The 17,853-nt window shown below is 60.9% G+C and overlaps 2 protein-coding genes across 7 annotated transcripts; both read right to left on the bottom strand.

Moving 5' to 3' along the window:
- Window positions 1-1,951: 1,951 nt before the first annotated feature.
- On the bottom strand, window positions 1,952-9,769 carry DIRAS1 (DIRAS family GTPase 1). 2 transcript variants are annotated; one of them, XM_062596332.1, is made up of 2 exons: window positions 9,737-9,769; window positions 1,952-3,432 (listed from the first exon to the last, which is right to left on the bottom strand). In XM_062596332.1, exon 2 carries the CDS (start codon window positions 3,406-3,408, stop codon window positions 2,812-2,814), a length of 597 nt encoding a protein of 198 aa, XP_062452316.1. In that variant the 5' UTR covers window positions 3,409-3,432; window positions 9,737-9,769; the 3' UTR covers window positions 1,952-2,811. The 2 variants fall into 2 exon arrangements, with proteins under 2 accessions (XP_062452316.1, XP_062452317.1); XM_062596333.1 differs by lacking the exon at window positions 9,737-9,769 and adding an exon at window positions 5,410-5,447.
- SLC39A3 (solute carrier family 39 member 3) lies at window positions 7,856-16,718 on the bottom strand. 5 transcript variants are annotated; one of them, XR_009960880.1, is made up of 4 exons: window positions 16,681-16,718; window positions 12,560-12,907; window positions 9,737-11,849; window positions 7,856-8,946 (listed from the first exon to the last, which is right to left on the bottom strand). XR_009960880.1 is itself a non-coding variant. In XM_062596328.1 (3 exons), the coding sequence occupies exons 2-3, from the start codon at window positions 12,764-12,766 to the stop codon at window positions 11,109-11,111; spliced, it is 948 nt and encodes a 315-aa protein (XP_062452312.1). In that variant the 5' UTR covers window positions 12,767-12,907; window positions 16,681-16,718; the 3' UTR covers window positions 7,856-11,108. The 5 variants fall into 5 exon arrangements, 3 of the variants coding, with proteins under 3 accessions (XP_062452312.1, XP_062452315.1, XP_062452314.1); XR_009960879.1 differs by having other exon boundaries at window positions 7,856-9,918; window positions 10,632-11,849; XM_062596328.1 differs by having other exon boundaries at window positions 7,856-11,849.
- Window positions 16,719-17,853: the final 1,135 nt, after the last annotated feature.

Raw genomic sequence — 17,853 nt, 5'->3', positions numbered from 1 at the left:
ATTCCCAGGAAAGATAGAAATAGAAAATCTCTGCAAGGCAGCGGCTATTTCCAGGCCGGAGGGCCAGGAAATGCGGAGTCAAAGTTGTGCTGAAAAGATGCCAAATGTGTAAGGGCAGAGGTGGCCAGGGCCTCGGCTGGTGCTTCCCCTGCCCCGTCCAAACCCCGCGAAACGCTCGCCTGCTGAGCCTCCCCGCTTGCTGCCCTGGAGTTTAGGGACACCGATTCCCCCTCGCGCTGTCTCTCCGTGATGGAGCGACGGCTGTTTATCAAGAGTGGGAGAGGAGACGGAAACACTGGCACACGGCTGCTCGTGCTGCGTGTTGCTAATTAACTATCAGAAATGTCTTGTTAAAAAAAAAAAAAAAGAAAAGAAAAAGAAAAAAAGACCCCAAGGGAACTGTGCCGGGCTTTCTCCAAGGAATCGCTTGCTTTGCCGTGCTGCCGCGGTTTGCCTCGCTGCCGGGCCGTTCCCCAGCCAGGCCCCGCTCTGCTCCCCGCTCTTGCCTCAGCCCTGGCTGCAGTTTCTGGGCTCTCTGTCCGCTCCGAGGGCACCGCAGCCGCTCAGGATGCCACAGCCCTGGCGGCCTCAGGGCTGCAGGGTGCCAGGCATGGGCACACAAGGAGCTCGGGCTGGCCACCGCCACCCCAGCCCTGCCGAAAGCAGGTGGTACTTGCTGAGAGCACAAGCTTCCCCTGGGATAGTCCCAGCAGCATCCCTAGGAGCATCCCCAGCAGCATCCCTTGGGCCGCCCCGAGCCGCAGCGGGACCGCGCTCCCCCAGGCCATGAAGGTCGCCTTTCCCCGGGGCAGGACCCCCAGCCCCACACGCCTCGTTCCCGACAAGCCATCAGCACCGCGGTGGCTTCGCTCTCCCGTCCCGTCCCCGGCGGGATGCTCGTCCGGAGCCAGATGCAGGAATAGGGGAGAGGCTGAGAAGTGAAAGCAGCGCCGCAGAGCAGCTGTGGACGAGGAGCGCTGGTCCGGGCCGAGGAGCCGGGTGTCAGACGCGGAGGTGCTGAGTGTGCAGCGTCTCCCAAATACCCCCAGGCTCCCCGCTGGCCCCGCGGGGCTGCGGAGCATCCCTGCTCCGGCGCCGGCGCTCCGGCTCCTCCGCCGCCGCCGCGGCGCCGCGTGCCCAGGCCTCGGGCGCGGGATGCGCGGGCGTCGTGCCGGAGCCGGGCCCTTGCCAAGGCCCTCGCGGGCTCCGGCAGCCCCGCCGCCACCGCCGCCGCCGCTCCTGCTCCCGCTCCCACTCCCGCGCCGGCCCACGCGCCCGCCCCCAGGGAGCAGCTGGTTTCCATGACAACAGGCGGGCTGACGCACTTGCCGCGCTCCCGCCCCCCTCCCCACGGGGCTGCCAGCCCGCGCGGGGGGCGGCGGGCGCCCACGGCCGGGGGCTGCGCGGCGAGCGGGACGCGGCGGCACGCGCGCGCACGCGCGGGCCCGCGCCCTGCCTGCACTTGCACGCGCGTGCACGCGTGCCTGCAGCGGGGCACGCGCTCGCGGGGGCGCGCGCTCGCGGCCGCACGCGTGCGCTCGCCCCCGCCGGGGACACGCGTGCCCTCGGCAGCTCCTCGCCGTGGGGCTCGTGTCGCGCCGCCGCCCCCCGCCCCGGCTTCGCCCCGCGGGGCGGCGCCGCGGCCGGGTCCCCGCAGCGGCCGGTGCCGGGCGCGGGGCCGGGGCGCGGCGGCGCGGCGGACGCGGGAGCAGTTTCTCATCTCTTTATTGAAGGAAGACTATGTCTAGAGTAAAGGCTACACCGTACCGTCACCTTGTCCCTTGGTCGGTTGTGTCGTGTCGTAAAAAGCCGGTGATGCGGGGAGCTGGGCGCGGCGCGGAGGGGCCGAGCCCGGCCGGCCGGCGCGGGCAGCGCCGAGCACCGCCCCGGCGGGCGCCGCCGCGGGGCAGCGCGGCCGGAGCGCGGCGGCGAGTCCCCGGGGCCGAGGGGGCCGGGGCGGGCGGGGCTGCACCGGCGGGGGGACAGGGGGAGGGGGCAGCAGCGCCCATCACCCTGGCGCCAGGGCTGAGGCTGGCCGCGGGGCGCCGCAGGGGGCCGGGGAGCCCCGCGCCAGGGTCGGAGCTCGCCAGGATTGTGCTGGGGCAGGCCCCCCCGCGGGCCCGCTGCCTTGTGCTTCGGCTGGCAGCTCCCGGCGGCAGCGGTGCCGCGGCCGGGGCGCCGGGACCCCCAGGGACGCGTGCGACCCTCTCCCGGGGTGCAAGCGCGGAGGTGATGCACTGGTGCGTGCTGTGCACGGGGACCACGGCAGCCAGGCGGGCACCCGCGCTGCTGCCGGCGCCGCGGACGGCTCTCCGGAGGGGTCCCCACAGTGGCCCCGTGCGGCCACGAGGGTCCCGTCCCGTCTCGTCCCGTCCCTGCCTTCTGCCCCGGCCACTAGCGCTGTGCTGCGGTGTGTGCGTGTGCACGTGTGCACAAGTGCGTGTGCATGCACGCTCCCCGGCCAGGCTGCACCGTGCCGCGGGGGCCGAGCGCCGCCCCACGCGCCGGGCCGGGGCGCGCAGGACCCCCCACCCCCACGTCGTCCCTGCCCGCCGCAGCAGGCACTGGCGGGTGCGGTGTCTGCCCCACCGCTTCCCCGGCGTTCCCCCGGGACGGGCGGTGGGAGGCTGCCGTGCCGCTGAGCACCCCGTCTTCGCCGCCGTCCCCCCAGCGCGGCACTGCGGCCACCCAGCACAGTCACAGTGATCGCATGGAGGGCGAGGGGGACGGGCCCAGCTTCGATGCCAATGTCCAGACTTCGAGAGGGGAGAGGGGCAGACCGGGAGAGGGGGCGAGGGCCAGTCCAGGGCTCTACATGACGCTGCACTTCCCCTTGATTTTGTCTGTCCTCTTCTGCTTGCTGGAGCGCTTCCCGTCGATGGTGAGGCTCACGTTCCTCCTCTTCTCCAGGTTGAGCAGCTCCTGGAAGAGCTCCTTCACGTTGTAGTTCATCTTGGCCGAGGTCTCCATGAAGGCGCACTTCCACTCCTTGGCCATGGCCTCACCCTCTCGCGTCTCCACCTCCCGCTGGGTCTCATCGCACTTGTTGCCCACCAGCATGATGGGGATGCTCTCCACACTGCCCTTGATCTGCACGATCTGCTGGTAGATGGGCTTCAGCTCCTCCAGGGACTGCTTGCTGGTGACGGAGAAGACCAGGATGAAGGCATGGCCCTTGGAGATGGACAGGCGCTGCATGGCCGGGAACTGGTGGCTGCCCGTGGTGTCGGTGATCTGCAGGGTGCAGACACTCTTGTCGCAGCTGATGACCTGGCGGTAGGTGTCCTCGATGGTGGGGATGTAGGTGTCGCGGAAGGTCCCCTTCACAAAGCGCAGCACCAGCGAGCTCTTGCCCACACCTCCCGCGCCGAACACCACCACCCGGTAGTCGTTGCTCTGCTCCGGCATCTTGCCCCCGAGCCGCGGCTGCCGCTGCAAGGGAGAGGGCAGAGAGACCCGTCAGGGCGTGCGGTCCCGGCCAGGGGGCGGCGCGGCCCCCTGCCCCTCCGCCAACTCCCCTGCCCTTGAGATGCCCTTGCAGGCCAGGGCAGTGCGCCAGGGCCGCCGGCCCTCGCTGCCCGCCCGGGGCCATCAGCACTTGCTATTTTTACCAGTCACCCCGCTGCAGCCATATGGCCAGGCCACGGCTGCCGGCAAAGTGCATGGCAGCGGGGCTGGGGGGTGCTGCTGTGCCGCGCTGTGCCGTGCCGTGCAGTGCCACACCGTGCCACACTGTGCCGCACCGTGCCACGCTGCTCCCGCTGTAGGGATGCAGCAGGGCAGTGGAGAGAGCGGCAGCGCGGTGGGGGCTGCGCGGCTGGGGGCGGGTCGGCCACTCGCTCCCGTCGCTGAGTGATGCAGCCGCAAGCACGAGACCGGGCAGCACGAGAAGCCACCTCACCCCAAGCCCCCGCAGACCCAAGCGTGCCGGCACCGGGCAGCGGCTCAGCCGGGCCTGGTCTCGCTTTCCCGGGTGCAGACGGGAGCAGCGCGGCTCCAGCACGAGCGCAGCCTTTGGAGCAAGCCCCGTGGCAGGGCTGCGTGTCCAGCGGCACCGCTCCCGAGCCGACGAGGACGGGAGGGAAGGGGCAGGGAGCGGGGAAGGGGTCAGCTCAGACTTGAGCCCGCTCTGCTCCCGGCACCTGGCCACGCCGGCACTGCGGTGCTGGAGGGGCCCGGAGGCACAGGGGTGCCACGGTGCCCGGGGCAGCCCCATGCTGGTCGGCCACCCCGTGGACCCCGGCTCCCTCGTCCGGTGCACGGCCATGCGAATCAGCCCCCTTTGCACAGCTGCCGGCTGCCCCGGCCCCAGCAGGTCTGCAGGGAGCCCCGATCCCCCCAGCACATCCCCACACCCCGCAGGCGCTGGGCTGGCACAGGGCTGGCACGGGACAACCACCCTGGTCAGCTCCAAAACCTCCTGAGGCATCAGCGGCACGAGGGCGGACGGGAACGGAGCAGAGACCGCGGCTGAGCCGGAGTGGGGGAATGGCAAACCACAGCTGGAGCTGGCCCGGCACCCCCCGCCTGGCGCCCCCCGCCCTGCCCCACAGCCTCTGGCCACGCCAGGGTTGAGCACAGCGTGGGGCCTCGGGGTCCTCACGGCTCACCGGGCGCCCACCCCCTGCACAACCCACTGCCTGCAAAGGGCCCTCAGTGTCCCCGGGATGGGGCCACCACCACCCCAGGCACGGCCTGGGCCTGATCCTGCAGGGGGAATCTGCACCCCCCCCCCCCATGCTGCTATGCAGCCCTTCCACTCAAAGGCACGGGTCTGGGGACATCCGGGGGGTGGTCAGAGGGGGCAGAGGAAGACAGTGGAAGAAGCAGGATGGAGGCAGGAGAAGGGGCAGGATGGAGGGAAGGAAAAGGGGTAGGATGAAGGGAAAGAGAAGGGGCAGGATGGAGGCAAGAGATGGGGCAGGACGAAGGGAAGAAGGGGCAGGATGGAGGGAAGGAGAAGAAGCAGGATGGAGGCAGGAGAAGAAGGATGGGGGAAGGAAAAGAGGCAGGATGGAGGGAAGGAGAAGGGGCAGGATGGAGGCAGGAGAAGGGGCAGGACTGAGGGAAGGAGAAGAAGCAGGATGGAGGGAAGGAGAAGGAGCAGGATGAAGGCAGGAGCAGGATGGTAGGATGGAGGCAGGAGAAGGAGCAGGATGGAGGGAAGGCGAAGGGGCAGGATGGAGGGAAGAACAGCATGGAGGCAGGGGACGGAGGCAGGAGGATGAAGGGCAGCGGCAGGGGCGAGGTGGGGCGGATCGGAGCCCGTTACCGGGTCCGGCCGGACCGGGCCGGGGGAGCCCGGCCCCACTGCCCAGCCCCGAGCCCCGGCGTCCCCCGGCCGCCCGCGCCCCCCGCTCCGGCCGCCGGTGCCGCGCCGCGGGTCGCATTGCGGAGCCGCCGCCTCACCGTGTCCTGCCCGGGATCCGCCCTTGGCTGCGGGCTGCGCGGCGGCGTCAGCGCATGGCCCGGCCCGGCGCGGCGCGGCGCGGCCGCTGCGGCGGGGCCGGCGCGGTTCCGCCGGGCGCGGGGCGATGCTGCGGGGCCGCCCGGGGCGGCGCGGGGCGCTGCGGGGCGGAGCGGAGCGGAGGGGGCCGGGGCGGCGCGGCGCGGCGGGGGCGGTTCGGTTCTGCTCGGCGCGGTGCAGCGCGGCGCCGTTCGCTGCGGGCGGGTCGGTTCCGCCCGGCACGGCGCGGCGCGGCGCGGCGCGGTGCGGCGGGGCCGGTGCGGAGCTGCCCGGCGCGGTGCGGCCGCCGCAGAACCGATCCCGCCCCGGTGCCCGCCCCGCCCGCCCCGCCCGCAGCCACCGGACCCCGCGGCAGCCCCGAGCGGCCGCGTGTCCGCGGAGGGGGACAGGGACACGCAGGCACGGATAGGGACGCACGGAAGCGACACACATGGACGGGGCCACAGACAGATACACAGAGAGGGACACACGGACAGGGCTACGGGCACAGCCTGGGACACCCGGGGTGGGGGGGACAGGGACACGGACAGGCAGATGGGGACGGACAGAGGGACACAGACATAGGAACACAGGTGGACACAGACAGGGACAAACAGGGACGTGGAACACGGACAGTCACACAGACGCAGGGACACATGGACAGGGACAGACAGGTGCACGCAGGCACGCTCACACACGTGCGGGAACACGCGGTGGAGCCAGGGCAGCGGGGGGGGGTGGGGGCGGCAGCGGCCTCAGAGGCAGCAGGGTCGGGGGACGCGCTGTCCCCCGCGCTGCCAGCCGGCCGCACCAGCGCCGGTGCCCCACGAACGTGCACACGCGTGCGCGCGTGTGCACGGCTGGTCGGTACCCTGCACACGGCCGTCCCGGGGGCCCCGAGCAGGCGCCCGGGGTCCGCGCCCGCGCTCCGGCCGCCCGCGGAGGGAGCGGCGCCAGCAGACCCCGAGGGCCCGGGGAGGGGCTGCTTCTCCCGGCAGCGCCCCGGCCCATGCGAGGGGAAGGCGCCAGGGACCCCCGCGCCGCCCGGCAGCACCGGCTCCTGCCCTGTCCCCCGGCGCAGGCTAAGCCCCAGGGCTGCTGCCTGGGCAGCTTAGAGGGACCGGCCCCAGGGCTGGCGGCCCCGGCGGAGCCGCTCTCCCCTCCCCGGACGAGCCGCCCCCTGCGCTCCGGGGCCCCAGGAGCCTCGGAGCCTCCTTTTCCGGAGGAAAATTCGCTTTCCCCTGGACCGTGAGCAGCAGCAGGAGCCGGGCCGGCCGCGGCCGCAGGGCCCCCGCCCGGCTCGGTGCTCCCGCTCGTCCCGCCGGCGCCGAGCTCCCGGCACGGTTGGGCTCCGCTGGTGCCGGAGGTGGCGGCCGGGGCGCGGGACAGCGCGGGCGAGGGCCGAGCCCGGGAGGGGCCGCGCGGAGCAGCGCAGCGGCCGAGGGGCGGCGGCGGCGGCCCGGGGCCAGCGCCCGGCTCCCCGCCAGCACCGGGGCGCGGGCAGGGGGAAGCGGGGGGGCCGGCGGCGGCGGCGGCGGGGAGCCGCACGGAGGGGACGCGGCGGCCGGCGCCGCAGCGCGGGAGCATCACGCGGGAGCATCGCGCTGGTGCCGCGCCGCCGCGAGCCCGCGGCACCGTGACTCACGCTCGCTCCCGAGCAGCGGCAATTAAAATCCGCAGCTGCTATTAATAGCTGCCAGCGGAGGAACGGGGCCGCCGCCGCTGACACCCCCGCGGCTGTCAGCACGCATCCCCTTGAGAAACGCTGCTGGTGCCCAGCGCGGCTGCCGCAGCTTCGCTCGCGGCAGACGAGCACCAAGTCCCCGCGGGGGAGCCGGCCCCGGGCCGCCGGCCCACGGGGACGAGCAGGGACCGCCGCCTCCCGCTGAAAAGCCGCCCCACTCCCGCCGCGGGCAGCGCGGCCCTGCGATCCCCGCGCAGCCCCCGGGGCGCTGTTAGCGGGACGGGCGCTACGCGCTTGCGGAAGCGAGCGAGCTCCCTTGATCGTTTTAACTGCGGGCTCCTCCTCTGCCCGTTCACTCCCCGCTCCCCGGGAAGGCTTACGCAACGGGGATGCTGCCGGCTGCATCACGCCGCTGCTGAGCGGGGCTGCTGCGTAGCAGAAGGGAGGACTGGAGGTGATCCTGCCCTCGCGCTCCCCCCCGGCTCTCCGGATCCGGGGAGCGCTGGAGGAGGGGTGCCAGTAGGGGCTGCGGCCTCACGCTGGCTCCTACCTGGACCTGCAGCAGCCAGGTCCCTTCTGGCCTGCGTTTGCCTCCTGGGGTGCTCAGCAGATGGGCACGGGGCACCGCACCAGGACGGAGCACGTGCGCTTGCCGCATGCTCTGGGCACGGAGCAGCCGGCAGAGCAACGGGGGACTTCAAACAAACAAGCGACACAAACCCAGAGAAGGCTGGAGCGTTTATTGGGAGAAGGAGATCAGATTTCTTCTCCTTTTCCGAATAAGCCCAAGAATACAGAATTCCACCACTCACACAGTTACATAAACGTTCCCCTCGAACACCAGAAGCACCCTAAGCACGGCAGGAAAGGGGGTAACCATCTCATCACACCTTGCAACCCCCACCCCGGCTCACCAGGCCACTGCACACTTGGCTCCTGCGAGGCCCGATCCCAAAGGAAAAGGGGGTCCCCGCTCCCCCGGGCTCGGGCTTCCTCCTGGGGGACCCCTGCGGTCGTGCACTGCGGATGGGGCTCCCCGGCCCCTCAGCCGTTAACGCCCGCCTCTCCCCAGACCTGTCCCCTGCAGCAGCCCTGCGGGGGGGCCCAGCTCACGCTCCTCAGCAGGTGCCCACTGACCTTTTGGGTGCTGGAGATGGGGCTGCTTAAGAAATCTCTATGGCTTTGATCGGTGTGTATCAGACTGGCGTGCAGAGAACGGCCGCAACGGCCAGGCCGGGAAGCTGAGCTCTGCTGCTACCCCCTCTTTCAAATGCAGCCAAGTCCCTATTTCCAAAGCCATTCCCACCAACGCTAGACATCATGTCACTATGAAAAGTTCCTGTTTACGGCCTCAAATTAATAAAGTCAGAGATACTCCCACATCCTCCACAGTAAAATATCAGTAAATATCATCCGTCTTTGACGTGCAATCTCTCTGCAACAGCCAAAGCCTCCTGGAGAAAACCCCACTCACGTTCTCAAACTCAGAGAGCCCTCCTTGCTGAGGGCTGTCACGCAGTGCTCCAGCCAGCCAGACCCCCATCCTCACCAACGCTCTTGGAAATGCTTGCATTTAGCCAACTAATAAATAAAAAACAAACAAACAAACAAAAAGACTAAAAGAAAACCATTATCCCCAGAAACTAAAGGACACAGGGCGCGTAGGTAAAGTGACTGCAGTCAGCCTGTGCACTTGAGAAGCAACAATCAAGTGGATCCACAATGCAGGGAAAGAGGTTGTAGCTCAGCAAGGCCTTTTTCTTGGCTGCTTGTCCTGCAACACCAATCCCAGCTCTGCACAAGGATGGATCTAGTCCTGGGAACAAAGGCTGTGCTAGTAAGATGAACTATTTCCAAACAAAAAAACAACTGCTCTGAGCTGGGAGGTTTCTCCTGGCCTTTAGAAGCGCAATGTCCTCTCCAAGAGGACGTACCTGAGAAGAGACGCATGCTGTTTCACTTCCTAACACAGCACCACACCTGACCTTTCCCCATGTGTGCCAGCTGCCTGTGACAAAAGCCAGCCCAGTCGGCAAGCAAGAGAAACACCAGATGGGAATGGCTGTGATTCAACTGCTGTCCGGCACACTCAATCTTCGTGTGCTGTCTGTGAGAAGCGAAATAACACACAAGTTCACGACGTCAAGCCAAATTACATTCTAATCAAGCCTTGCTAATTTGTGTCATCTGAGGCCTAAAATAACCCTCCCTCTCCCTTCCCACTCCAGGTTTTTCAAAGCAAGATTAACTGACTCTGGTGTGTTGTAACGATCAAAGCACTGACCACCAGAAACCATTATATGATCCCCATCAGCCTCCATATGGTGCAGCTGTGCCAACCGCTGGCCGCTCAGTCTCACCAATCTTTCCTGCCACTTGGCTCATCACAACAGCAATTGCACCACAGAGAAGTCTGCCCTAAATCATTATTATTCCATCAGCACTTCCAAAAGCTTTGATTTGCCTGTGGAAGCCGCTGCAGGATTGAAGGCTATGTCTAATTAAAATGCATCTCCTACCAGAGGCCTGCGAGGAGCATTATTGTGTTGCTCTGCTGGTCTGCAGAGAGAGAGAGAGCTACAGACATTTTGAGCTCGTGTACCTACCTGCTTTCTTGCATCACCTCCCTGTGCTACTTTGCATGCAGCACAAGAGCAAAACCACAGGAGGGAGAGGAAAGGGCATGTTCCTGTTCCAGCATTTGATTTGAGCTTCTCACCTAAGAAGATGAATATGAAGGATCACAACTCGATCCACAGCAGGCTGAGCCTCCCAGAGGGAAATGCACCTTGGAGACAAAGCAAGCTCAGTCAGATTATAACTGGCTCTAATCAGCCCTCCACAGTCCCTGCCCTACAGCCCATAAACCTTCAGGGAAGAGAAGATTTTTCTCCTCCTTTGAAAACACGGACAAAACATCCTGCAAAACCTCTAGAACCCAGCTCTCGCTCAGAGATCAGTACAAGCAGGGAGCCTGCTCACACGGAGAGGCAGCAGCTCTGAGAGCATCCCTGCAGATGGGTTTGATGGCGACTGCTAAACCCATTTCACTGCAGACAATCTCAAGACAAGCACTTGCCCTAAAATATTAATGCTGGAAACTCCTACTGCCCACTTCTTAAAAACTAATGGATCCTAGGCTCACAGAATGCTTTGGAAGGGCCTTCAGATATGGATATTAAGATTTTCAAACTGATACATTAACACACAGCTGGAAGATTCCTTTAGGGAATGTGCAACACATGGGTGAGATAAAGAAAATGAAGTACAGGACCTGGGCATGGCCTGGCCTCATTTCTTCTGTTAATCACTCTGAGAAACAAAAGCTCCCAGAGCCGTTTGTGGGTTAAAATGGAAGCTCTGCTAGGAGAGAACTGTGGCACCAGTCACACTGAGCAGCCCCAGAAGGGATGTTATTTCTGGCAGCTATTACAACCAGGTTTTGCTCAAAACTAAGCTAACAAAAGCCGCTTAGTGCAGCTCTGCAACTCATTATCCTACCTGCTTTTTACTTTATTTCTCTGTTATCGATTCTCACTGTCTCAGAATCTGAGACTGAAGGAAGTAGATTCTCAACCAAAGTTTCTGAAATGGGTGTGTGAGGGGAGGAAGGGAAGGGGTTGGATGTGCAGACTCATAGGAAAGACATGCTTGACGAGTTCTCTTTGAAGGCAGTGTTAGAATCAGATACTTAATGTTTGTGTCCAGTAATCTCTGCACAAGCTGCTGACACGCAGATCCAACGGGCAGGGACAATACCTTGTGACATCCACACTGGGACACACCTCATTTTTATCTCTCTCCATGTCCACAGAAAATAATTCTCCTTCTTCAGATCGATACCTAGATACCACCTGGACTGTGATGTTTCGCTTGGCTTTTAAACTTCAGTGCCCACTCTTGGCTGGATAGTGGGCTCACTTCTGGTGCCATTTGCATGGAGAAGGAGGTAAGGTTTTCCTCCCATCACTTCCATGCTCACCATTTGAAGAAGACCAGCCCAGCCAGAGCTGCGTAGCCCAGTACCAGGAAGAGGACCTTCAAGAGACGATCATTCTTGTCTTCTAACTCCTTTGCAAGGATCTCAAAGAAGGTGACAAACAAGAAAGTGCCCCCTGCAATGCCTTGTAGGAGCACTGAAGCAATGTTGCTGGCCACATTCTGGGCACTCTCAATTCCCATCCCAATGCTAATGCCCAGAGGAATCATCAGGCTCACAGTCACGGCGATTTTGGCAGCATCCTTCAGTGTCAATGAGGTCTTGGCCATGCTGATACCCAGTGCCACTGCCACCAATGTCTCGTGAACAGCAACTCCCAAGAACAAGCTCATGACTTTGCCACCTTCTTCCTGCAAGCCCAGGGCCAGTCCCTCAAAGATGGAGTGTGCAGATAAAGCGAACACCAGGCTGAAGAGTCGTAAGGGACTGGACCGGGAGAGCTCCTGGATGTTCAGACCATGGCTGTGGGAGTGGTGACCGTGTTCGCTGTACAACGTGCGCCCTCGGGAAGATGCTATGAAGGGACTCTCGTATTCAGAGTCACTCCCAATATCTGAGCCAGCATTAAAGGTCTCCAAGTCAATGAAGGAGGGCTTTTCCTTCTGGAAGGTCAGGATGAGCTGCTCAATGAAGACTGTCATAAAGAAGCCAACCATCATGATAGTCTCAGCCACGGGGTAGTCTGTGGTCACATTCCCCTGACTGAGAACTTCACCGAGCTGGAACAAAGGAAACAATCAACAGTGAATCAAAAAACCTTTTGCCTGCCAAAGGAACACAGTCACCAGGACGCTCTAACATTTTTCCCTAGAACGGATTTTGTAGGAAAAAGCCTCCAACAGCTGGTACCTAGTAGGGGATAATCTGGACTCCTGCATTCCTTAATAATGGAATTATGAAATACTCCTACTATGTTTACAGAACTCTATGAGGACAGTGAATAGATTCATGATGCTTAATACTCAAGTACATGTATACATGTCTTAGCATTAGAGACTGGGAACCTATTTGCTTTCCAGCCAGACCTTAGTGGCTCCCTGAAAAAAGTGCTTAAACATGGACTCAGTGGTAGAAGTTTGAACCTCATGCCAAAGGCCACATTCAAGCCTCCTCCTGCAGCAAAAAAGCCTCTGGTTATTCAAACAGGTCAGTCAGAGGCAACTGAATGGGAGGTGGATGCACCATCCCACTGTGTCCTGAAACACCAGGCAAAGCACACCAGTTTCTGAGCTGGCTTGGTGGGTTGCTTTGGCAAGGGTTGGACCACAGTCTTCATTTATGGAGGGGCAGAGGTTTGTGCTTGTGATTGCTGGTGACCCGCGCTCCTGCTCCTGGAGGGGAGGAGAGCGGAAGGTGGCTGTACAGGAGTACCTACCATATCAACTGCAGAGGTTCATTAAAATTGCCAGAGAGGCTCTTAAGCAGTTACCTTTTCTCTCACAGCAGGCAGCAAGGCATTGAAGCAGGTGGCCAGGAAGACCCCTCCTCCAAAAGAATTGCAGAGGGCAATGACCTTCTTGGATCGATGAGCTTTCTCATAATCTGCCTCGATTATCTTGACGGGTAGGAGGGACCCAACCAGCATGAGGACACAGACACCCAGCAGACACAGCACTTTGGCTATCACGATCTTCATTGCGCTTCCTGGTCAATGTTCCCTGCCAAGGGCTCTGCAAAAGCAAGCTGATGGGAGTCCCTCAGGCGGCAGTTAAAACGTTACATCAGCAGGCAACAGCACGGACAAACATCAAGGGAAATCTGCTCCTGTACTCTGTAGCTGTGGACAGGAGTAAAACAAAAAAGATTTTCCTATTTAAGTACATACTATATAGAACAGCATCTTTCATCCCCAACTGCATACCAAGCTCAATACAAGAATCATTTTAACTCCCCCAAAGTAATGGGTGGAGGGATCCCAGAGACACTTACAAGATTTTTGAGTTATTGTCTGCTGCAGTTAAATTTTCTCTTCTCTGCCTGTCCCCTCTGATCCTGCCTACGTAAAAATTGTAATAGCCATACAAAACAGACACAGCCTCAATTTTTAGAGGTTTTCTCTGAAACAGTGATATGCACAGAATACTTGATCTCACAATCAGATCCACATGGGCAGAACTCCGGCCACCTGAATCCAGCCAAAGGATCAAGTCTTTGGTTTTAACCATGAGAAAAGAGTAAGAGCTTAAGCTGTTAGCTTTTTATTACTGCTTTTTGTTACTTCTGCATTCACACAGTTTTCTTTTTATGTTGCCCTTGAAACTAGACCAATTTGATTAATTCCTGTTTGTTCAGTTTCCTGAAGTACTACCACCATTTCCCTAGGGTGGGCCGCAGCCTGTACAGTTGGTTGTTTGCTCCACATTAGCAGTCAGTGCAAGTTTTGATTACTCATCAGTATGCACCTATCTAACGGAAAACCCTACAGAGACATTCACTGCAAGATTCTTTATAGGGTGTAACAAAAGAGAAGGCAGATGGTACTTTAACACAAGATAAAAAAGCAAGATTTGAGTTGTCTAGGTCATGATAATTACCTTAATCTGAAATGTAAAACTATTTCCCTCCAGGATAAGGGCAGTGACAGTGCAACTTGTTTTCCTCAAATCATTTTTTTAAAATAACAAAATTAAATCTACTTATAAAAATACATAAACATGAACACGTCCCTCTACCGATGCAAGAACGAGCAGCAGTACAGCCAGCGTCTCAGAGTATTTCGCTTACCACTGGTACCAAATCGACTTACGAAGTCAGATCAATGGCACCTTGAGAGGGCTCTCTTACACGACACCAAGGGAAAGGGTACCAGACAGCCCTGAGCACTGACTACGCACTACAGCATGTATCAGGCTAATGAATTAACACAGAACATTTTCAGCTATGCTGATATTCAAACCAGTGATGGACAAGGTAAATAATTGGATACCTGGTTACTGGACCAGCAAATTAATTTTAATACATAAGAGTCTTGAGGCTAAAGCCTCCCTTGAGGGCTGACAGCATTAATCACTATCACCATTTTTGTGCAGTGGACTGCATAAATTGTGGGGGGTTTTTTGGGGAAAAAAAAAAAAAGGTCAGGAACTGAATGACTATTTACTTGGTAAGGGAATTTAATGCTTCTTTCCAAGTTCGCGCTTCAAGTTCAACCTAGGCAGGAGTGAAAGAGCGAGGTCACTGCGGGCTGGCCATCTGCAGGAGGTTTGGTTTGTAGTCAGGTATCTACGGGAAGTGTTGTTCAGCAGAAAAAAGACACTGTTCAGGTGATACTGACTGACTCACTCCCTGGTGAACGCAGCAGACGAGCCAGGTCTGAACACGTCCAGAGCCTGCATTCTCCACGTACTTTGACAGGACTTCCACAGCAGGCAGGCAGCATGGGCTGCTGCTGTCACTGTAGCTGACATGAAGGTTCACTCTCCAGAGATGTTGACTCCAAGACTGCAAACGTTTGTCAACATTGTGCTGACACAGCTAACAAGTCACATTGCCTTTGTAAAGTACATGCTGTGGTTTTATCGTCAACAGAACAACAGTGATTTAACCTTGCACAGCGCTATTCTGTTGCTACGCCAAGCTTCTCAAATGAACTCCCAGAAACCTACATTCAGGACAGTACATCAGGAGCACAAACCACAAGAGCTTGCGCCTCGGTTTCTTAAGTGAAAAGGCACCACCCATATCTGTTATGTTAGGTATGCAGACAACTCCCAGGACAGGGACCCCAGAAACATCAGTCAGGAGAGAAAGAAAAGTTTCTGTTTTCCTGAATTCACATCTCCTCTGGTACAAGCCTGGCTTCCACTCAGAAATTCAAAAAAACTGTAACCTCGTCTTTCACCTAGCAACAGCCTCCAACAAAGAATAAAGCCTCAAGCTTCTGACAGCAGGTGGAGCAGCCGCTCTTTCATGCCCCATGACCTCAGGAGAAAAGCAGCTTCGGGAGAAATGAGGTGGTAAGTAAAAGGAATACCTTGCGTTTCTCTCAACACGCTCTGAGAGCCCAGCATTCAGCATTTAGTGTCTCTAACACTTTGGTTATTTGGGCAGCCTAAAAACTTCTGCAATAAAGAAATAACTCAGGACAGGTATCACTTGGTTTACTAGCCCATAACAAAATGTTCAAGTAAGCAAGTAGAAATAAATAAATGGGTAGGCCTCTATGGAAGAAAACAAGGATTTCTTTATGTGTGATCCTTTAAATCTCAGTTTGTCTGTCAAAAACACATTTCCAGGATGCCTGTAACACATCAGTACAGCAAAGATTGTGCTAGACACTGACTAGCAATACACAGCTTGCAGAAAGCAGGCTGGATTCCCCCAGAACCTCACTTCTCTGAGCACCTCCCAACACTTGACATCCTCTTCAAAACAACCAGGTCACACTGGAAAAGAAGTGCTGCGCACAGGGAATTTCTCGGCGCAGGCCTGAATCTGAACACCCTGGAAGAAGATGGAGATGCACAAGACTAGACTTGCAGGGAGGAGAGAGGACAGCAGCACACGCCGGGGTGTCCAGGCTTCTGCACTCCCAGGTGGTCACCACCACGCTTCAACACTGCTACGCCGCCAACAGCGGGCACCAGGCGAGGGGTCCCGGTGACACGCGGCTGAGCAGAGGAGCCGAGGACGGGCACGTCGCGCTCGAGGGGCCTCATGTCCCAAACCGGGAACATCCCAGCCCTGCTAACGCGGGATTTGGGCGCAGCCAGGCCCCACCACCACGTTCCTGGTGCCAGAGAAAGCCCTGGCCGCCCGCGCTCAGCTCTTCGCCCCGGCTTCGCCCCCCGCGGCACCGGGCCAACAGCCCAGGCGCTCCCCAAGTCTTTATCACCCCCACACGGGCCCTCCACCCCCCTCCTCTGAACCTGTTACCCCAGCAGCTGCCCCAGACCCTGCTCCCCGGGCCTCGTTACCCCAGCAGCTGCCCCAGACCCCGCTCCTCGGGCCTTGTTACCCCAGCAGCTGCCCCAGACCCCGCTCCCCGGGCCTCGTTACCCCAGCAGCTGCCCCAGACCCCGCTCCCCGGGCCTCGTTACCCCAGAAGCTGCCTCAGACCCTGCTCCTCGGGCCTTGTTACCCCAGCAGCTGCCCCAGACCCTGCTCCCCGGGCCTCGTTACCCCAGCAGCTGCCCCAGACCCTGCTCCTCGGGCCTTGTTACCCCAGCAGCTGCCCCAGACCCCGCTCCCCGGGCCTCGTTACCCCAGAAGCTGCCCCAGACCCTGCTCCTCGGGCCTCGTTACCCCAGCAGCTGCCCCAGACCCCGCTCCCCGGGCCTCGTTACCCCAGAAGCTGCCTCAGACCCTGCTCCTCGGGCCTTGTTACCCCAGCAGCTGCCCCAGACCCTCCAAAACTGCACTGTTACCCCAGCAACAGCCCCCGACCCCCCAAGTTACCCCAGCAACAGCCCCCCCCGCTCCTCCCACTCCCCTTGTTACCCCGGAACAGCCCCTCAAGCCCACCCGTTACCCCGGCAACGGCCCCCGACGCCCCCTTCCCGCCCCAGGCCACCCCGGCTACGCCCCCCTCCCCCCCCCCCACTCACTCACTCGCCGGCTCCCGGCTCGCGCCTCGGCCAGGCCGCCCCCGCACGACGCCCGCCCCCCGCCCGCGCACGGCGCCCTCCCATTGGCTGTGGCCGAGGCGGCGGCGGGAAGGCTCGCCGGCCATTGGGCACAGCGGCCGCCAGTCAGTCCCGCCACCGCCCAAAGGGGGGCGGGGCGAGAGGAGCCGCCTCGCCCCCCCTCCCTCCCCCCCGCGGGGCGCCCCGTCCGTCGCGGAAAAGCGCCCGGCCCAACCGCGCGCCGCTGCCGGCGCGTTCCGGGGCAGCGCCGGCCCCGCTGAGCTGTCCAGGGGCGGGCGGTGCTGACGGGGGCCCAGGCGTCCGGGCCGCCGCCGCCGCCGCCGGGGCACGGGCAGGGCCCAGCCGAGGGGCCGGACTCCAGCCCGCCGCCGGCGGGCAAAAAGAACTCACGGCGACGCTCTCCGAGGGCGGAGGAGCAGGGCCAGGCTCTTCCCACGGCTTCCCTGCCCGCTCTCCATGCAGCTTCTTCCTCCGCGAAACAGCCCTGCGGAGAAGAGCACGGCAAACACGGGACAGACCAGGCTACTCCCAACACGGAGCAGCGCTCAGACACGACAGCGAGTCCCTGCCGATGGCCCCTCGCGTTTAGCGCTCCGGGAAAAAGATCTGGTCCCTGGGAAATTCGCATCCCGCCAAAAGGCAGGAGCGCAGGCTTGAGCGGGGCCTCGCCGAGGCGGCCCCCAACGCTGACCTCTGACGCGAGCCGGGCAGCACGCTGCTGCCTCCGACCTCCGTGCTTCAGCTGAGCACGGGAAAATCCGTAAGCCGCAGGGCTGCGGTCTTGTGGAAACGTTGAAGAGATTCACAAGAAAGAGTCCTTGGCTACTGCTCTCACGGAGTCCACCGTTCAGTAGTTTTTTGGCCGTTTTTATTTAAAAGGTAAATTCATTCATTTAAAATACAGCACTGCGGTTATACACAAGTGGCTAACCTCAGAAGGCCCCATAGAGAGTGGAAATGGCTCTAGAAACCTGTTCTTTTGCTGTCAGTGTGCTCTACAGAGAAGTTAAAATTTTATTTTTTAAAGAATCTAGAAGGAAATGCCTTCTACTGTAAGTCGACCATCCACCCTCTGCTCCAAATTCAACCGCAGACACAGCGCTGGAGGTGCGGATATTACCAAGAGCTGCACAGTTAT

The sequence above is a fragment of the Rhea pennata genome, chromosome 27 (genome assembly GCF_028389875.1).
Source record: "Rhea pennata isolate bPtePen1 chromosome 27, bPtePen1.pri, whole genome shotgun sequence".
NCBI classification, from domain to species: Eukaryota; Metazoa; Chordata; class Aves; order Rheiformes; family Rheidae; genus Rhea; species Rhea pennata.
Note: the sequence above shows the minus strand (reverse complement) of the source record. Positions and strands in the feature narration are given on the sequence as shown.

Coding starts and splice junctions, on each gene's coding strand:
- SLC39A3 (XM_062596328.1), bottom strand. CDS start 12,766: ATGAAGATCGTGATAGCCAAAGTGCTGTGTCTGCTGGGTGTCTGTGTC. Junction 11,850..12,559: donor TGCCTGCTGTGAGAGAAAAG/GTAACTGCTTAA, acceptor CCTTTGTTCCAG/CTCGGTGAAGTTCTCAGTCA.
- DIRAS1 (XM_062596332.1), bottom strand. CDS start 3,408: ATGCCGGAGCAGAGCAACGACTACCGGGTGGTGGTGTTCGGCGCGGGA.